Below are 17,750 nucleotides of genomic sequence, written 5' to 3'. Positions count from 1 at the left end.
AACACCTTGAAATTCACTCATCCTCGGAGGTCCATGTAACTGGTCTTAGCCAGGTGGTCACTTCAACAGAGTCAAAATCTGTTTTTCTTGGGGTTGGTTCGAAACCTACTGACAACATTTTTGCGGTGTATATTTGTTTGGAGGTCCATTTTAACTAAGCCCTCTACTAACATTAATGTTGGGAGTCGGGGACTCTAATCGCCAAGGCAAGGTCGATAAGCCAGACGCCAATCTAGTCACTAGTGTAGTGTTTTAAACAAATATATGTTTTTGGCATAGTGGTTCAAAGTGCGATCAGTCATACAGACTCATACTGCCTCCTGCATGCTTACAAAGATCGAGGGGCAATGACATGGCCAGTCGAGATCGGTGATAGAGCTTCGAACCAAATAATGGGTGTCGGACGCAAACCGATTTGGGCTACAAATCACAAGACTTGGATAGAGGAAACACCGTAGGGTCAATCCATTAGTCACAATCCAGGTGGAACGATCGTGCAGTTTACTAGAATTTCGACCACGTGCAAGGTTATATGAGGTAGTTAAGATGGAACTCTAGATGACCGTTGACCAGCGCAGAAGCGATGAGAAACAACATGAAGGACCTGATCGCAGGGACCCCAGTGCTGACAATGACATCCGGCATGCTTATACGAATCAACTTCGTTTCACTTGAGAGGATCAAAGTCTCCCCAGTCGTCCTTTGAGATTGGCCTTGTAGTCGTTGTCGGTCGAGTAGGTGCTAACATGCTCCCCATCGAAAGTGGTGATGCGTGTAGAGGAGGTGATGACATCGAAAATGCAGGAGAAGTAGGCTGTAATGTGGTATGACCCGATGGGATATAATTCGGCACAAAAGGAGTTGTGCTCGGAGACATAGCCACAAAGTCGGATAACGAGACATTGTAATTGGGTTTTTGTATAGGTGGGGGCGGTGGCATACTGAAACTTGCAAGTCGCTGGGGTTGTGCTGATGGGGATGAGATACGATTTGGCTGACTGGGATGTAACGTAGGTGATGTGAAAGCAGATGAATCGAAGGTAGTAGATGGTACAGGCTTAGCACCTAATCGTGGTGGCCGAGACACTAGTGGCATCGTTGATATTCGTGGTGACGAGGGTAGCGAATGCGGCTGACTTGATAGAGTAAGTGATGGTTGGATCGTAGAAACAGCAGGGCCTGGAGGTGGACTCTGCGATGATTGATGGGGACGTTCAGCATGAGTGTCATCAACAGATACCAACAAGTTACCTCGGGCGTGCCGCTAAAGATGGTCCCCCACACGTCATCATCCCATCCCTTTGAGCTATCTCCATCGATCACTGTGTCCGGCTTCACAGTAGCACCGTTTGCACGCCCTACCAAACTTTCAAAATCGACACCGGATTTGAAGGCAGACGACGTGACACCACTGGTATTTGTTGCTGAACGATCCTCAATCCTCTGCGAGTCGCGGAGGAATTGATTGTGTTCCTTTTCCACGCGGTCACCGAGCCTACGGATAACGCTCATGAAGCGTTGATATTGTTCAATGTTCAATACTATAATTGCTTTCAGGTCAAACCACCGGGAAATAAGGGTTGATACGCACAAGGACCCATCGACATTGTCCACAATTGCGGTAGGACGAGGGTAGCTACCGCTTCTCTGTCAACCTTCACACCCATGGCCTCTTGTACCGAGAGCGTTGCCATCTAGACGCTGTCAGAAAATAAAAGCCGTGACAAGAACATGTACCTCACCATAACAGCAGGCTCCTTTGTGCGGATTTTTGACAGCAGTGGTACAAGTTTTTGCGTGAGATTTGTCTACATCGGAGATGTAAGCGTCTAAAAAAATTCAAGGTGATGCATAGCAAACCTGATCGAGGGTTTTTACCAAACTGAGGAACGTTACCAGCGTAGCGACCTTCACGGTCAATATTCTCGTTTTTGTGAACACCAGCTGCATGATGCAAAATTTAGCACCTCTCATGGACGACGCATTTGCAACTCACAGCGACTCTGGGGAACAGTACGCCGGAGACCTCGGCATAATCAATTGTCTCACAAAGATCTGGAACCACCTTAAGGGCACGCTCTTGTACCTGTACCTTATCGGATCACGCTTTGACATGTCGTCCATTGACAAACTCACCATGGCATGCTCAGACTCCAGCGCATGATACACAAGTGGGAGAACCTCTGAAAATAATTTGAACCGTGTGAAACGTAATGCCAATTCAGTTGCTCACGTTCGCGAAAAACGCCTTTTTCAGTTTTACTCTGCAACATGTGAAGATTGTCCAGAAGCGTCAACATATTCTGTGGCGGGTCCTTGACGGTGAACAGGGGCTTAAGACTAGGCAGAACAAGGGAAGCAAACTGCGGCGCAGAAAGAACGTTGGAGATGGCAAACACATTCGGAAGGATGTACGGAAGCAAATGCGTGTCTTTCATCTGCCAACGAAGCGACGTTCCGTCAGTTCTACGGCTTGAATTGGGAACAGGAATAGGACCCGTACCTCTTCAAGCAAGGATGGCAAGATTTTCCGTGTGCGCAGACCTTCTGAGAAGCGATCTAAGACCCCTGTAAGGCCACGCATGAAAGAAATTTTCTCCTCTCGCGTCTTTGCTGTGAAGGTCGAGCGGTCTAGGAAGTTAAGGGTCGAGATCGGTAGTGAGGAGAAGAACGAATGCGAAGGGAGCGTTGAGGGAGTCGGTCGGCTATTCGAACCACGAGTAATGAGCGATCGAAGGAGGTCTACATAGAGTTGTGCCTCAATGACTCTATAATTATCTCAAGCGAAATGGAAGAACCTTGCAAATCCGCGTCGAGCTGCCCGATGTCCGGGACAGGACGACCAGCATTATCCCTAAGGCCGCCTACATTTCCATGGTTTCTAAACGGCGGACTGCCTTTACAATGTACGGCATATATCAGACAACCGAGGGAATACATGTCTGATGCAGTGATAAGGACTTCATCCAGTACATATTCCGGAGCTGTCGATCCGTGGAAATGAGTCAGATGGCACATGTTATGATAGCAGCACTGCACGTACCGATATAATCAAAAGAACGCTGGATGTATGACGGCACTCGACCATCAAAACCAGGAAATTCCCAACGGGTCGGAGATCCATCCGACCCAACGAGGGGGATGGTAAGGCCAAGGCCAGAAATTTTCCAATCACCCTAAAAAGCGGCGACTAGAATGTAGCCACATGGGTGGCCATCAGGAACGGGAAACACTCACCACGTCGTTGATAATTACACATTCGGGTTTCAAATTGGTGTGAATCAGCCTCGCGGAAGTATGCAGAAAAGACAAGCCTTTGCACAGCTGCAGTATGCCTTTCTGAATCTGGGTAGAATTGAACTCATTAATGGCATTCCGCATCAAAAGAAGCAGACGGACTTCGATTTCGTCCAGCTCAACGAGAGGAGTATGGCGAGACCCACGTGATATTGAGAGATCAAGTGACGAAAGGACAGGTTCGGTTGCAAATATCAGTTCGGTCCTTGTTTCTTCAAGGGGTTCAACCATTTCTTTGTGAACAGTAAGCTCAAAATGTGTACGTAGTGGGAGTTTTATATGCCCTACCCAAGATAGAAGGATGGCGCAATCTGCTTAGTGCTGCCGCCTAAAGGACAACAACTGAGCAGAAAGCGGTGGGTTCATTAATGTTGTAAATATACCTCTGCCTTCAAAACCTCCAAGACCCGCTCTCTAGATACAGGACCCAGTCCTTCCATTTCGGCGCGTTTGTCAAGGGTCCAAATGGAGACTTTCTTACTCGTGACTTTGTGGGATGCACCCTGAACTCTCCAGAGACCAACTTTAACGGATGGTAACATTGGAGATGGAAGCGGATTTGAAGATCCCGGTGGACCTGGCGTGGAGGGCCTGCTGCCATATGACGAGGCAATATTATACGACTGAGATATGGCTGTTCGGGAGAAAAACGAAGTCGCGGCTGCAAGCATCTTGGATTGATGGATCAGAGTCAGTTGTCGTCCCTGAGGACTCAGGTAATAATAACCCAGACCAGTACCAGACGATTCACGAAGTAAGTGTCCAAATAATGAGACGACGGACGTGTAGCTGACATAATGATAGCTCAGCACGTGATAATCACGTGCCACATCCGGCATGCTTCCCCATATGATTTGAAATGATCACGAGGGTACTCGTCCGAGTCGGACCTTGACATGAACACTCTCAGGCTTTCCTGAACGTTACTCTAGCAAATCCCACCATGAGACATACTGCCAGAGTACTCCAGTCCCTCGAGCGACAAGCTGTGCGTGCCAAGAGCACTGCATTCATTGGCCTTGGTCGAATGGGCTCAGAAATGGCCTTTAACTTCTTCTCGAAGACATTCGCAGAATCACCTGATGCCCACTTTGTCGTCTGCGACGCGCTCCCAACCAGTGCGATTGCCTTCCGTCAAAACTTTGTAGCCCAGTTCCCTGGGGCTCACATTGATATTGTTCTCACCCCCAAAGAGTAAGCCCATTCCTGCATTCGAACTGTGTGGCTCCCCCCTTTACGACATCGTCACTTGGAATCTAGGGCAGTGCATGCTTCTCAAACAGTATTGACAATGCTTCCATCCTCGCCTCAGGTCAAGACCGTTTATTCTGAAGCAAACGGGGTCATCTCTGCACTGGAGTCTCTCAGCGCCGCGGAGTTGGCGCGCTCTCTTTTCATTGACTCTACAACGCTAGATGTTGGAATTGCCCGAAGTGTCGCGGAGGAGGTTATCTCTGCAGGGGCGCAAATGGTGGACGCACCCGTATCGGGCGGTACGTACTATTGTTGTGCACTGCCCCCCGCATCCCTACTTACACGTATAATAATATTAACCTTATCCAAACAGGTGTAACAGGTGCTAAAGCGGGCACGCTGGCTTTTCTTGTTGGCGGGACCGAGGATTCTTTTGAGTTGTCGCAGCCGATCCTCACCCGCATGGGCAATCGCATTATCCATTGTGGCCCATCAGGCGCTGGTCTTGGCGCCAAGATATGTAACAACCTTGTTCTTGGAGTACAACAGATTGTCGTTGGCGAAGCAATGCTGCTCGGGCAGAAACTGGGTCTGGATCCGCGCATACTTGCAGGGGTCATTAACAGTTCCACCGGTGGTTGCTGGGCTTCGTCGGTCAATAATCCGGTACCGTATTCGCTCGCTGACAAGTCTCCTCCATGCGAACGTAATTACGAGGGCGGATTTGCTACTGCTTTGATGTTAAAGGTAAGTTAGACTCCCGGCGGCGAAGATGTGCTGTCTCAATGTCGTATAGGATATGCTTCTTGCGACGGATGTTGCGGCCTCTACCGACAGCCCATTACCGCTAGGGAAGTCTGCGCAGAATTTCTATGCCGAAACGTTGAGGCATCGACCGGATCTGGCACAAAAGGACTTCTCTTCTGTGTACGAGCGCCTGAAACAAATGAGACGAGAGGATTAAATTTTGGACCATGCGGACTTATCGATGGCGTTGATACCATGTGATTATATCCGTTCTGCGCAGAATGTAGAGAATAAACGTTTACTGGCCCTGCACCGCAAGACGAGGGTTTTACTTGTGCCTACAACTCAAGTAATTCATAAACTCGATTAGGTTCCATTAGGTGAGTGCTTTCCGGCGGCAACAAGAATACGTAATCATTGATTATACATAAGATAGGGACACGAAAATTGGTCCGAATGAATTGGTGGGTCCGAGTCAATCGATCGCGGCGATGTCTGAAACTGGAGTTAATTCAAGTTAGTAATAATGTCAAGGGGTCCCATACGCGCCCAATGTATAAGTTAGTGACCCTGATATTTTAATATGAGACAAAAAACATATACTCAAGTGGGGCAATATGTTTTCCTGTGATTCAAGCCCTGTTATGTTTCCGTGAAAATGTCTGCATATACCGAGCTAACGGCTACTAAAGCGCTAGCATGAGCCTCCATGGAATCCGATGATGATGACTAAAATATTCCGGGGCGCGGTTCCTTTTTTAAATTTATGGTTCTTCGGATGAAAGTTTATAGATTACGTAATTGAGCAAGGGAGCTTCTTTCTCTCGAGGTTGCCTCCGCGACGCGGTCGGGTACAGTACTAACATAGTATAAAACTTTGGCGTATAAATCACCCTAATCTCGAAATCGCTGTCAGTGATACTAATCAGCCCTCCAATCCCTTCACGCCACATCCTCCCCTTTCTCCTCCTCTCCTCCTCACCGTCATCAACAGCGCCCACTACATGTCTCAAAAGCCAAGCGCTATCATTTTCGGTAACTGACATCGCTATTGGCCACGATCCCAAGACGCTCACAATTACTTTTTTCAAATTCACCCGCACAGGTGGTCTAAATACATGTTCACGAGCACTCGCAGCATTGCTAGTCCCACCCGAGGGGGAGAGACTCGTTTCGGTACGTCAGATCTCTCCGATTGGTTCTCATCGATAACTCATCGCACTATTAGCACCTTCGTATTGTCGATAGATTCTCTGTTTATCCACCCACAACGTGCGTAAATTTTATCTCATTTGCTTCCATCTCATTTTGATCGGCGATTTGTTAGATATCTGGGTGCAGAATTCCCAAAGGTCCTGGCTCAACCCGATGTTGAATATCGGCAAGCCAATTTAACTGTTCCTTGTATGTACTCCTGTTACATTCCACTTCAATATTTATCACCTCTTTCAAGCTGCGGTCGCATCTGCTTTTGATCCCCCGTCAGGCAAGGCACCCTACTCATACGTCTTCGATCTCACTGGTGAGACCAATCATGACCGCAGTGAAGTTGTATGACCTGTTTCTACTCTTAAAATAGACCAATCTTCTCATCGCCATTCTAGATTGCGATCAAATTGACTTTCACCGTTGCTCGCATCATCGGTCTGGAGGCTGCCCGTAGAAAAGTCAATGCTTACGTACGACTACAGCAACCTGTGTATGAAACATCAGACAAGGGTCCGCATGACGAGAAGGAAGATGTCAAGCCTGTACGACCATTAGATGTCTGGTGGCATGAGACGCTTCGAATGCTAGCTTCTATCGATGAGTAGGTTCCCGAATCGTTACTCAAGGTATCATTTCTGACTTGCTATTCAGCCTTCCTCTCGTCATCCTGCGAATTGGATTTGTATATGGCCCTTACGTCGAGTTCGGACTCTGTAATTTATCTTCCTCATTTTTTTCCGACGACATGGGATTAACGTTCTTGATAGATCCGCTAGTGATCACCGTTGCGTCCATCTACGGTTACATGAATAAACCAATGAAAACACCGTGGGTCCAGACCTCTTCTTCCGCTCAAATCCCTCTCATCCCCGTTTCAGATGGGGCCCGGGAAAAGACGGCGTCAATACAGTTCACATAGATGATGTTTCGGGCGGTCTATGGGCATGTGCAGAATGGATGGCTTCACTTGGCCGTCAACAGGCAATTTTAATTGCAGGAGAGAAAATTTATTTCCATAATGACAAATCCAAGGTCAAGGATATCGAGGGCACGTGCATACCTGATGCACAACCCATAGCGCCTGTCTTTAACTTGGTGCGCAAGGTCCTGCTTTGGGGGTTTATATTTTCTCATGTTTTTCGCAGGTTGACGACTCAGAGATGACTATGGCTAAGGGCGGGTCAATGATCACGGAATTCTTCGGCACGACGTTTGAGTTTTACTCGTTCTTTGAAAATGCCTTGGCAAAGGTGCGCTTGTGTTACACTATATTACCAAAGCTTTGCTAACATCTTGAAGCTTAAACTCGACGATGTCGTCGAAGAAATCAACGAGCACCACGTGGGTACCTGGACTGAAATGCTTCAGACGTCCAACCCTCCGATTGGCCAGACCCCACTCGATGCCTATATGGACCAGTGGGCTCTATCACGACGCAAACTTTCCTACAGCAATAACAAAATCAAGAAAGTCATTGGATACAAGCTTATACGTCCGCAGTTCACACACGACGCGCTTCGCGAAGTGGTGGACAAGTGGAAAGCGGAGGGCTCCTGGCCAGCACTCGAAGGTCGTTAGACTATTCCATGAACAACCGTCGGTGTTGTGCATTTATTTGATAAGTTGCTTTGTTGTGATCCTAGCCTGGAATGTTTTTTGTTGTTAACCTTCTCTGCATTCTATAGTCGTATCCATGTTCCTTACGCACTGCGTTCACCCGTCATGTCACTGTTCATATTCGTTGCATTTTGTTTGTTTGCTATACGTACTAATACTGTGGTCAATAATGGAATAATAACGTGTTGTAACTCGATCGAAGCTTTTCAATTTGTCATGAGTGGCAGCTTAAATTGGTTGGTCATTTTTTACACCGTTCTAGCTTAGAGCTGCGGGCAGCTGATCGATGAATTGATGACTAGACTAGAAACGGCGGTTTGACACACTAGACCTTACATGATCATAACGGTGGTTGCGCACCGAGTCCCCGACTCCGACAACTTCCGTTAGGACCTGTGACGCCCAGGTGTCCCATGCTTGACACCTTTTTGATGATTTTCCTTGGCAGCTTTTCGAAACACCGCAGGACGACGGAACTACTCGGGTTACCGTGGACTACTGTCTTCGAATAGGATAATGTTTCTCAGTCTCCCTTCATATGTCCATCCCGTCTTTCCCGTACCCATCGATGATCTCCCACAACCCACTAGCAAGCTGTTTCAGGACATCACTCTCCAGGCCCACGCTCATAACCATACCACACCTTCGCGTCCTTGTAGTTTGTTCCACAAGCTTAGCATACCCCATAAGCGGGATCGACGTAAAAGGTGCTGTGACAAACGATGAAGTCATCCTCATCGACATTGGTTAAGTATGCTGGATGGACAAGATGTCAGCACGGAATAAGCAGGCACCATACGATTGAGCAAGCCGTTACATACATGCATCGAATGCTGCTAGGTCTTCATCCGGTACTTGACCTCCGATTTACGTTTCGCCTCGCAAAAACTGTACGCTTGTCCTAGAATCACATATTGCTTCGTGTGATCAAGGCGTCAACATGATCCTCACCTTATTTGACAAACCAGTCGAGAAGCTGCAGCACAGATCGATGAATGTTGTCCCAATCGAGAACATTTCCACCAGTTCAAGTGGTCAGCGATCATTGCAATGTCCTCCCAGCTGCCTTCACGTCTGTGGGGATGATATGCTAGTCGCCTGTCGAAGAGAATAGCATACATCACTGGCAGCGCAGCAGTCTCTACCAGCGACGACACGACTGCAGATGTATGACACAAACTGTTTTTCTGCAATGTTCCATCAGGAAACCATATGTAAAGTTTTTCAGGAGACGAACATCATAGACAAGTCCCTGCGATAGGTTACTTTCCAACTTGGACATTGGGATGGTTTAATATTGGGAGAGTGATCTCCAGAAGCTGATGGAGGCTTTGCAAGCACAATGCGTCATTAATAATTCTCTTCGTATTGAGAAACTATTTTTCAAATGTGCCCGAAATGAAACTAAGGTTTGGTGCAGAAGCCTTGAGAAACCGAAGTCAGGAAAGCAAGTGAGAAGCCCCCAAAAGGTGGTTGTATCGTGCATCATTTGCAATCTCTGCAGTGGGGGACGATTCAGCATGTGGTTGGGAATGGTATAAAAAAGGGCCCACCTGGAACTTATCGCAGTGCTTAACGAGCAGACGAAACGCCCCATCTACGAGTTCTGTATCTTGGAGAAGTATTATAAACGCTGCAAGACGGGGAGAAAGAGCAAGTACCTCGTTATATCACCGGAAGAGATCTTGACCAATACTCCACCCAGCCTCAGGTATAGATTCTCGATCCAGGAAAACGCGACTATAATCTGACTAATATCTGATATTTGGGTCCGTGCATTCCAGACCGCCTTCAAGACGAGCATTGAGGGATCGGATCTTGTGTCTTGCGAACTACACTTCATCGCCTGCAAAACATCAGTTCAACGAATAGCTTTCACAATCACACTCACCGGGTCGTATCAAGTGAAGCATCGATAGCCGTATCAGCTTGGCTCGTTTTTGTGCCAGTGCCCCAAAGTTTGCTGCTCGGATGTCGCTCAGACGATAGAATAAATGCACCGAAGAAGGTATGCACTTCTGGTCGAGTGCCAACAGGCGTGGACAAAGCATTGGCTGCTTCTAGTAAGACGCGACGACAGTGCAAATTAACTTAAGGAACTCACTTGGAAATGATACACATATCTGAGGACTCCGTCCTTCTTCGAACGAAAGGTGGAATTGGCAGGGAGTTGGGTACCTGGCTGTCTTGACGATGACGAGCGCGTCAATGAGACAAACGTTTGCAACCAGCACACCCCGACAGATGGTCCTAACATGTGTCGAAAGTATTTGAAGTGGCATGCTTAAGGAGACGTCCAACTTGAGAAAGTTGGGGAGAAAGCCGGAGCATAACTTTGCACACCGTGACGGACTTACGGACGGAAATCTACGTGGATATGTCGGTGTTCGACAGTATCATGATGCCGACAGAGCCCCCCTGGGAGTCGGGGATTCGGTTGAACATACCATGAACTGGTCTTGAGACGTGCCACAGTACGATCGGCGCCAACCGCAGTTACGTGGCACTATTGAAGACTACAAGTAGTACTACTAGACTGGAAGTGGTTGCAACCGTCCAGCGCCTAGATAACAGCACCACGCTTTTAAGTGTCTAGAGCGCAATATACATAGAAACTACGCGTTTCACCCTCCATCATGCCAGAACATACTTCCAACGAACTGACGGAACCTGAAGAACAGTATAGACTACTAGATGCCAGCGGTCATCCAGAAACCTCGATGGAGGATGAACTGCCTTTTCCGACATCAACCATGGGCTCTGACAGCGCCAACAAATCTGAGGAACGCCGGGGAGACAAACTCGCTGCATATGGAGCGCTAGTACGTGCATATCTTCGTGCGCTGTTCTCGTCACTCATTTTTGCCCCATGACAGGTTTCCGTGCTGGTGAGGCTTGTATCATGCGAAAAGTTGACCCCTGAGTGAATTTCTTGAAGATCTTCGTATGCACCACTTGGTTCATCGTGTTCACCAATAACCCTACATCAACGGGGTGGTTCCCCATCCACCCGCTTCTCCTGAGTTTAGGTATCGGCTGCTTCACCTATGGTGAGTATTCGACCGTTGGCACTCAAGTATAACTGAAGCTCACTTCAGTACTTGTCTATAGGGATCCTGACACTCCAACCAACCGCACACCCCAAAACTAAAGCAGCTGGTCTACAACGACACCAGAGAACGATGCTTGCCGTCGGCTTCCCATGCGTCGCCTTGGGCATCCTAGCAATCGAGATTCATAAATTCAACCTAGGACATGGACATTTTGCGACGTGGCATGGGGTTGGTTCTTGTCTCTATTCTATTTCTGAATTCTCTGACCATCTTATCACAGACTTTCGGACTTGTTTCTGTCGGGTGGCTCGTGGGACAAGTGATCCTCGGCGGCGGAAGTGTGTGGTACGGAGGTGCAGCATTTGGCGGTGGTATGAAGGCCAAGAAGTTATGGAAATATCATAGGTAGCGTGGGTTATCAGGGGGATGCCAGGAAAAATTGCTAACACGTTTCGCAGGCTGTCTGGCTATGTCTTATTCCCCCTTCTCCTGATTACTGCTCACCTCGGAGGCGCGTGGTCTACTTGGACGACCTCCCATAGCCAGTCAGTAGTGCGGTTTGTCGGGTATACTGTTGCGCCGATAGTCGCAATTCTAGCTATCTATGCGCGTGTCAGGTTAGTAGATCTACCGTGTAAGGCGTGCGTGCGTTTTGACAACCAACATTGCAGAACATCCAAATTGAAGTTCTTTTGATGCTCTCAGCAAGTTTCTGTCTTAGATTAGATTATTCTAGCAGCAACAAACTCGTGTATGTAATTGTGCCCTATGCTGTAGAAGATGCCGTAGTAGGCTCTGCAGAGGTTGGACCCGGGACGGGAGTTGAAGGTGGCAACTGTAACTGTGGAGTTGGTATCACTTCTGTCAGAAATCCTGGCAGAAAACGTTCTAGCCTGGCTTGCGTGGCTGTCCATAAGGTACGCTGGTGTTCGTCACGTTGGTCTTCCTGGGAAGGTGGGACAAGAATATTTGCTGCATTCATCACAAGAACCACGTTCTTGAGAGATTCCGAGACGGCCTCGTACTAGGATCATTTAGAACCAAAAGTCATGTGAGACATCAATGGAAGGCCCACCAGCTGCTCGGTCTTCCCGGCATTGATTAGCCTGTCTAGCAGATCCAGAATCTCGATCCACAAGATTCTGATGTCTGACTTCGTGCGATTCTCCCGGACCTCGAAGTGCATGAATGCCTTACAAAGCAAGGCCGAGGCTCGTAACCTAGTCTCTGATATACCCTGTGGATCGAATTGCTGTACTTGGGGTTTCAGGAGCTCATCGACAAGGGGAAAGATGATACTATTGAAGATCTCCTCGACTTGACCGTGATCGTTTTCGTCATACACAAAACGAGGGCCAAGTAACAGACGTTGGAGTTGGCTGATAGCAGTATGCCGGACAAGTCGTGAGGGGTTCGTCGACTGCTTGCCTAACGACAACGCCAAAGGCAGGCAGTATTGGCGCCAAACTGCATTGCGTGGCAACTGTCAAGAATGACTTGTAATTGCGATTGCCCACGTACCTTGACCCGTTTGCAGACCAGCAGACTCAGCCAAGGGTGTGATGAACCTTTTCATATCATAAAGGATATCAATCGCTCGCCTCCCGCGCTCGATAGGCGGTGCGCTGGATAGATATCAGTAGGCAGGCCATGATAGACAAAAACCGCTTACTTGGGCGGCGGCTGCGAGGGCACTCGTCGTCCTCTCTGGGGAGCCATGATTGACTGACCAGCGGAGTTCGCAAACTCGTCCAAGATTGTGATCAGACCATTGAAATTATCTGGTGTCATCCACTGCGACTGTTCGTCTGTGACAAAACTCAAAACCAAGTCGAATGTCGAACGAGCAGCCTCTGGATGGGAAGTCGTTGACCGGAGGGCTGCGAAAACAAGGTTCCACTCGGTTTGCGAACTGTTGGTATTAGTGAGTGATAGAAACACAGGTGTGATAATATTAACCTGTACCTAACAATATCACGGTTCTGAAGAATCAAAGTCACGCCCGCGACAATTTGTTCAGCAACGGAATTGGCTACTATTGGGGGAAGCCCAGCAATCAAATCGAGCGACACATAGACTTGATCTCGAAGTGTCTTCTACGCGGGCCACTCAGTCACACAAGCCAATGCGGAGATAAGTAACTTGCCTTTTGAGTGAGAATGAGACACAATCGAAGCAATGCAACGACCGCACGCTCGATAAGCAGAACGCTGTAGTGCATAGATGCTGACAACAATGCCGACAGATGCTCAAATAGAATCGGCCTAAGTAGAAATTAAAAATGATCTTCGATAAAGCTGAAGACACATGCCATAAATCCTCGATGTACCGCGAGGTTTGACAGGTTATGCTGACCATCGTCTCGAGAAGAAAAACGGACGCAGGATCATAAGGCAAGGTAAATGTGCCATCTCCTGCGGATGATGTATTGAATGCGGTGGTCAGCTCATCCGACTCTTGCTTCCATTTCGTGATCGTCCGCTCATGAGCAAGAGCCTCCAGTGCTCGGATTGCGGCCACGAGTGCCTCTGAGTCAAGTTGTCTGTGACAAGGTTTTGAGAAAATAAGGCTCATCAGTTGGACGAGACCCACATAGTCTGCGCATAAAGCTCATCCAACCGGCAGGATGTAATGCAATCGATAGTGCACATCGTGCTCTCTACTTCCGTGTCTGTAGCTTCAGGAACGAGGTTCTCTGAGCTGGCACCGTATGGTGTCATGAGGTATGAGGATAGCGCAGACAACAACCCCCCGTCACTACGTGGCACTGGTCGCGAGTGCTGGCCCCCGCGAAGGGGGATCATTGTGACACCACCTAAAAAGTCCTCCATTTGGAGCATGCGCGTGGGGAGTAATGAATGCATGAACAAGTTTTGGAACATTTCAAAGATCTGTATCTCATGTTTAGCAAAGGAAATACTTGCTTGCCGTGTCAACTTACTTGTGTCCAGCCCTCGCGCAGGGCATTTCCGTTTCCGTTCACGATATTGAAAAGTACGACGGCTGCCAGCTGGCCTTTGAAGTTCGTACCAAATTTGACTGATAACGATGAGACCGTGACCTGACTGTCCCTCCACTTCAACCACTGGATAGTTAGGAACTTGTGTCGGCAGATTCTCAGATAATAAACTAGTCGCTTGCGAGAGCGAAACGACCACGAAATCGAAAACATCTGGAAGATGGAAATGACCTGCCAGCGTGGCGCATTGACGGAAACCAGAAATGGCCCGTTGAATAACATAATCGTCGTCAAAGCTGATGAATGCGTAAGCAATGGCAGATATCAATGGTTTCCAAACAGTCTTGAACATGTCAAGATCAAACAAGGCCGAATTGCACATCAAGAATGGACCTATGAGGGATCCAGTCACGTCTACAACCACAATTTCTGCATGTCCAACTTACCCGATTGCCGTGAACGGGCGAGCAGTTCTTTCCAAGCGTACTCGAAGCCGAGTTGGCCAGTATGCTCTTCAGGCATAACAATTTCACGTTTGCGTATGGAATCGTAAATGTTTTGCTGCTGGGAGTGAGCTACACAGATCCCCAACAGCGGAAAGCCACCCACCAAGAACTCGGGCGAGAAGTTTGTGCCATCATTAACGCCTCTCAGGTTGCGCTTATAATCCTCTATCGTCATACGTTTCTGTTGCTTTGTTAGATAAAGAAAGTACATAAGAAGTGCAAAGGCCTGACCCTTATTTGCGGGTTGTGAAGATCAGTATTGAGCATGATCACGGAGTATGCTAGCACGTAGACCGCATCTTCCGTCTTGATTTCCGCTGTAATTCGATGAACAGCCGCATACTCTCGAGTTTAAGACTCTACTCTACCTGGACCAGATGCAAAATAGATCGAGGCAAAAGTTTCTGTAATACGAGCGATCTGCTGAGATTCTCCAGGAAGTCGGAAGGTTTCCAGCATCTCCCGCATGGCATCTGCAATTGGTTTCTATGCATCGCAATTGCTCATTAGTGCACGAATATTATAGATGGGAACCGTCACACATCTTTGAAGTCGAACAATCCAAGAAACTCCTTCAGGAGTTCCAAATTATCTGGTTTTGAGATATAATCTCCTAACAGTCGCTTGTCCAAACGCGTGCAGCTCTTCAAGAAGATAGCAAGACTGCGCGTTCGTGATACTTCTGGGGAAAGGTCGGAGTATATGAGCTTGTTCTCCTCAAGAAACGCAATGCCAATTTTTGGTTTAGAGTTGAACCGCGCTGCTCCGGTAAGAACAAGCTTCTTCCTAGATTTGTCTTGCATCAATGAATCTGGCAAAATAAAATCCTGTGTTGTGTTATGACCTGCATAGTTGAGGATGGAGGCAACGAGTACTCACGGAAGGCCATGATTCACTTCGCTGAAAGTTGAAAGCACATCAGAACATAGAACAAAGCGAAACAGCGAATGCACAAACACCCTCAGCTCGTGCTGTCATGTCATTCACGAACGCAAGCAACAAATCCAAACACAGATACTGGGAATGTAATTGTTGTGCGTCCGACGCCGAAGAATACTGCCGTGGGTATACACCCTACACGCCAAGAACCTCAACGACAAGCGCGTAAGTTTTGTTCTAACAACCGACCTTTGTGAGAAACTCGATCAAGCGTTCAAACAGATTCTCGCAGTTTATGTCGCAGTCATAGTTGACGTAGAGGTCCACCATAGAGCTGGGATGCCGGCAGAGCTGACTGAGAGTTTCCAACATCAAGTCACGGGTATCTCCGCGGGCCGGCTGAACAGGGGGTCGCGATGGAACTGGACTCCCCTTATCAAGCTCAAGCTCAGTATCAACCGGTCCCAGGACGGGAGTTCCAGTTGCAGGGGTGCCGGGACGTGGAGATGTAGGGTTATTCTTCTTGGAGTTTATTGGTTTCAATTGCGGGGGAGCTGCCAGTCTGTCAATACTGAAGGCAAGGTAAAGCTCTTGTTGAAGTTTAAGGTGTTTCCGCATGGTCTGGAATACTGTCGTGATAGTCCGCAAAGCAGCCTGTAGAACAAAAGAATTGTCGGAGCGTGCGAGCTGGAAAAGATATTTGCATCCTGGATCAAGAATAAGGGCTGACAAAGAAGGATAGTCGCCCATAACTGTTCCAGACGTCTCGACAGCAGCATTGAGAATTCCAAGCGCAGTCAGACGCGTTGAGTCCGTGTGAACTTGATCATTTGGATCTAAAATGTTGACAAGCACACGAAGCAGCTCCAGAAGAGCTGGTAGACCATCTACACTACATTGAGTTTACGGAAGTAGAAAACTAGATTTGAAGGCTTACACGGTCGTGGCGGCGAAAGTGCCTGGGATGGACCCTCGACTTCAGGTGCTGCAGAACGCTCAGAATCCTCTAATAAAACTGCATCCTGCTGTGTGGATGAGGCTACTCCTTCTGATACTTGCAAAGGAGAATCGCCAGCATCAGTGACATTGGCAGACACAGACATGGTGATTTCTCCATGCTGAGGCTCCTCATTCAGAAGGAGTCTGGCTTCTTCAGCAATAGGATTAAGAGTATGCAGACGCCCAAAAATGGTCCTGACGATAGAAACCATGGTAGACTCGGCAGATCGCCGTAGAATTTCTGAAACATGTAGGGTAAGCGAACATTGTAGATCATCAGAGACTGTAACGCACCGCTCAGCCTCATTTGGCATGCTGTCGTCAAGACAGTCTCCAACATTTCGCAAATTTCGACATCTCCGAGGAATACACCCACACTACTTGCAACAATACAATCATGTATCACGGTCATGATTTTCAAGAGAACAACCTCGTCTCCTGAGGAATCACTGGCTTCGAATTTGCAGTGTGAAACCGTGCTACTGAGCTCGATGAGCGCAGGCTCTAAGGATAGCGAGGTTGCAGATATGAGGTCGCAGACAAAAAAGCTGTGGAGGGCGGAGAGTGCAGCAGACGTTATAGGTCCGTTAGACAGAGGTGAACGGACTAGGGCAAAGAAGGGGCCAATAAGCCCAGGTAGAGGTAGCGCCTCGATATCTGTTTAAAGTGATTGAAGATAGGTATACATGCGCAGTGAACAAACACCCACCATCGACGTCCCAGATCGTACGTTTCAACTGCTGGAAGCCGCCCATCAGGTCTGCTTCTTGAGAGAGCCTCCCATTCTTTTGAATGTCTGTACTAGGTGTTGACCTACGCAGGCCGAGGTCTCTTGCTAACGCGGAGTCTCTTGCTGTGAGTGTATGAGCTCCTGATGCCCACCGTGAATTCTTGCGCATGACCGAGGTCACTGCCAGGATCTCTGACAGTAAGACATGTTTCTTCGATACCTGACAGCTGGTTGCAGGAATAGTCATGGATTTTAACGGCCAGATTCTGTTGGGACAGCCTAATATTTCGAGCAGAGAGGTTAACACGTCGACGCGACGCCACGCTCACTGACAACTCACATTAATGACACGCACTCATATGCTGTGACATCACGTGACATGTCGTGACATTTCTCGATCAGGCACTTGGTTGCAGCTGACGTTGTGGAAAGGTAATTCTTATCCGTCTACCACTGCGATTTAAATCGCTTGCATAGGACAATATCTTATATGTGCTGTAAATGGCATCCAAAATATTTCTTCGTGAGTTCAGCTAAATAATCGCTGGCTCATATGGGCT

The 17,750-nt window shown here is 48.0% G+C and overlaps 7 protein-coding genes across 7 annotated transcripts; 3 read left to right on the top strand and 4 right to left on the bottom strand.

Annotated features, from left to right (window-relative positions):
* Window positions 1–276: 276 nt before the first annotated feature.
* BJ212DRAFT_1049766 (kinase-like domain-containing protein) lies at window positions 277–4,057 on the bottom strand. The gene is made up of 15 exons (XM_041328936.1): window positions 3,681–4,057; window positions 3,586–3,625; window positions 3,400–3,530; window positions 3,238–3,345; window positions 3,044–3,176; window positions 2,799–2,984; window positions 2,504–2,742; window positions 2,234–2,438; window positions 2,137–2,183; window positions 1,997–2,086; window positions 1,861–1,944; window positions 1,743–1,808; window positions 1,592–1,694; window positions 1,252–1,541; window positions 277–1,192 (listed from the first exon to the last, which is right to left on the bottom strand). The coding sequence occupies exons 1-15, from the start codon at window positions 3,966–3,968 to the stop codon at window positions 668–670; spliced, it is 2,535 nt and encodes an 844-aa protein (XP_041195054.1). The 5' UTR covers window positions 3,969–4,057; the 3' UTR covers window positions 277–667.
* A 102-nt stretch (window positions 4,058–4,159) lies between these two features.
* Window positions 4,160–5,559, top strand: BJ212DRAFT_1049806 (NAD binding domain of 6-phosphogluconate dehydrogenase-domain-containing protein). The gene is made up of 4 exons (XM_041328937.1): window positions 4,160–4,491; window positions 4,558–4,790; window positions 4,865–5,238; window positions 5,288–5,559. Exons 1-4 carry the CDS (start codon window positions 4,241–4,243, stop codon window positions 5,453–5,455), a joined length of 1,026 nt encoding a protein of 341 aa, XP_041195053.1. The 5' UTR covers window positions 4,160–4,240; the 3' UTR covers window positions 5,456–5,559.
* A 478-nt stretch (window positions 5,560–6,037) lies between these two features.
* On the top strand, window positions 6,038–8,271 carry BJ212DRAFT_1049564 (uncharacterized protein). The gene is made up of 10 exons (XM_041328935.1): window positions 6,038–6,273; window positions 6,344–6,414; window positions 6,467–6,510; window positions 6,566–6,642; window positions 6,692–6,789; window positions 6,843–7,048; window positions 7,099–7,275; window positions 7,326–7,542; window positions 7,593–7,697; window positions 7,747–8,271. The coding sequence occupies exons 1-10, from the start codon at window positions 6,243–6,245 to the stop codon at window positions 8,023–8,025; spliced, it is 1,305 nt and encodes a 434-aa protein (XP_041195052.1). The 5' UTR covers window positions 6,038–6,242; the 3' UTR covers window positions 8,026–8,271.
* Window positions 8,272–9,133: 862 nt separating this feature from the next.
* Window positions 9,134–10,019, bottom strand: BJ212DRAFT_1341365 (uncharacterized protein). Its single transcript, XM_041335144.1, has 5 exons — window positions 9,952–10,019; window positions 9,739–9,868; window positions 9,618–9,661; window positions 9,302–9,562; window positions 9,134–9,251 (listed from the first exon to the last, which is right to left on the bottom strand). The coding sequence occupies exons 2-4, from the start codon at window positions 9,866–9,868 to the stop codon at window positions 9,356–9,358; spliced, it is 381 nt and encodes a 126-aa protein (XP_041195051.1). The 5' UTR covers window positions 9,952–10,019; the 3' UTR covers window positions 9,134–9,251; window positions 9,302–9,355.
* On the bottom strand, window positions 9,868–10,596 carry BJ212DRAFT_1341361 (uncharacterized protein). Its single transcript, XM_041335143.1, has 3 exons — window positions 10,169–10,596; window positions 10,081–10,118; window positions 9,868–10,027 (listed from the first exon to the last, which is right to left on the bottom strand). Exons 1-3 carry the CDS (start codon window positions 10,319–10,321, stop codon window positions 9,952–9,954), a joined length of 267 nt encoding a protein of 88 aa, XP_041195050.1. The 5' UTR covers window positions 10,322–10,596; the 3' UTR covers window positions 9,868–9,951.
* Window positions 10,597–11,002: 406 nt separating this feature from the next.
* On the top strand, window positions 11,003–11,813 carry BJ212DRAFT_1267580 (uncharacterized protein; the record flags this gene model as incomplete). The annotated part of the gene is made up of 4 exons (XM_041330670.1): window positions 11,003–11,114; window positions 11,176–11,345; window positions 11,398–11,522; window positions 11,576–11,813. Coding segments are annotated over 4 exons (645 nt in total), but the record flags the coding sequence as incomplete, so codon positions are not given.
* Window positions 11,814–11,883: 70 nt separating this feature from the next.
* BJ212DRAFT_1445963 (uncharacterized protein) lies at window positions 11,884–17,571 on the bottom strand (the record flags this gene model as incomplete). Its single annotated transcript, XM_041338171.1, has 22 exons — window positions 11,884–12,141; window positions 12,193–12,584; window positions 12,639–12,742; window positions 12,790–13,029; window positions 13,083–13,213; window positions 13,306–13,381; window positions 13,429–13,659; window positions 13,710–14,008; window positions 14,059–14,156; window positions 14,179–14,469; window positions 14,523–14,637; window positions 14,686–14,763; window positions 14,814–14,899; window positions 14,951–15,068; window positions 15,125–15,409; window positions 15,540–15,656; window positions 15,711–16,297; window positions 16,319–16,348; window positions 16,399–16,701; window positions 16,755–17,117; window positions 17,170–17,417; window positions 17,531–17,571. The coding sequence occupies 22 exons, from the start codon at window positions 17,569–17,571 to the stop codon at window positions 11,884–11,886; spliced, it is 4,491 nt and encodes a 1,496-aa protein (XP_041195048.1).
* Window positions 17,572–17,750: the final 179 nt, after the last annotated feature.

This window comes from Suillus subaureus, assembly GCF_016647635.1.
Source record: "Suillus subaureus strain MN1 chromosome Unknown BJ212scaffold_9, whole genome shotgun sequence".
Lineage (NCBI taxonomy): Eukaryota > Fungi > Basidiomycota > Agaricomycetes > Boletales > Suillaceae > Suillus > Suillus subaureus.
The sequence above is the reverse complement of the archived record's forward strand: the minus strand, read 5'-3'. Positions and strand labels throughout refer to the sequence as shown.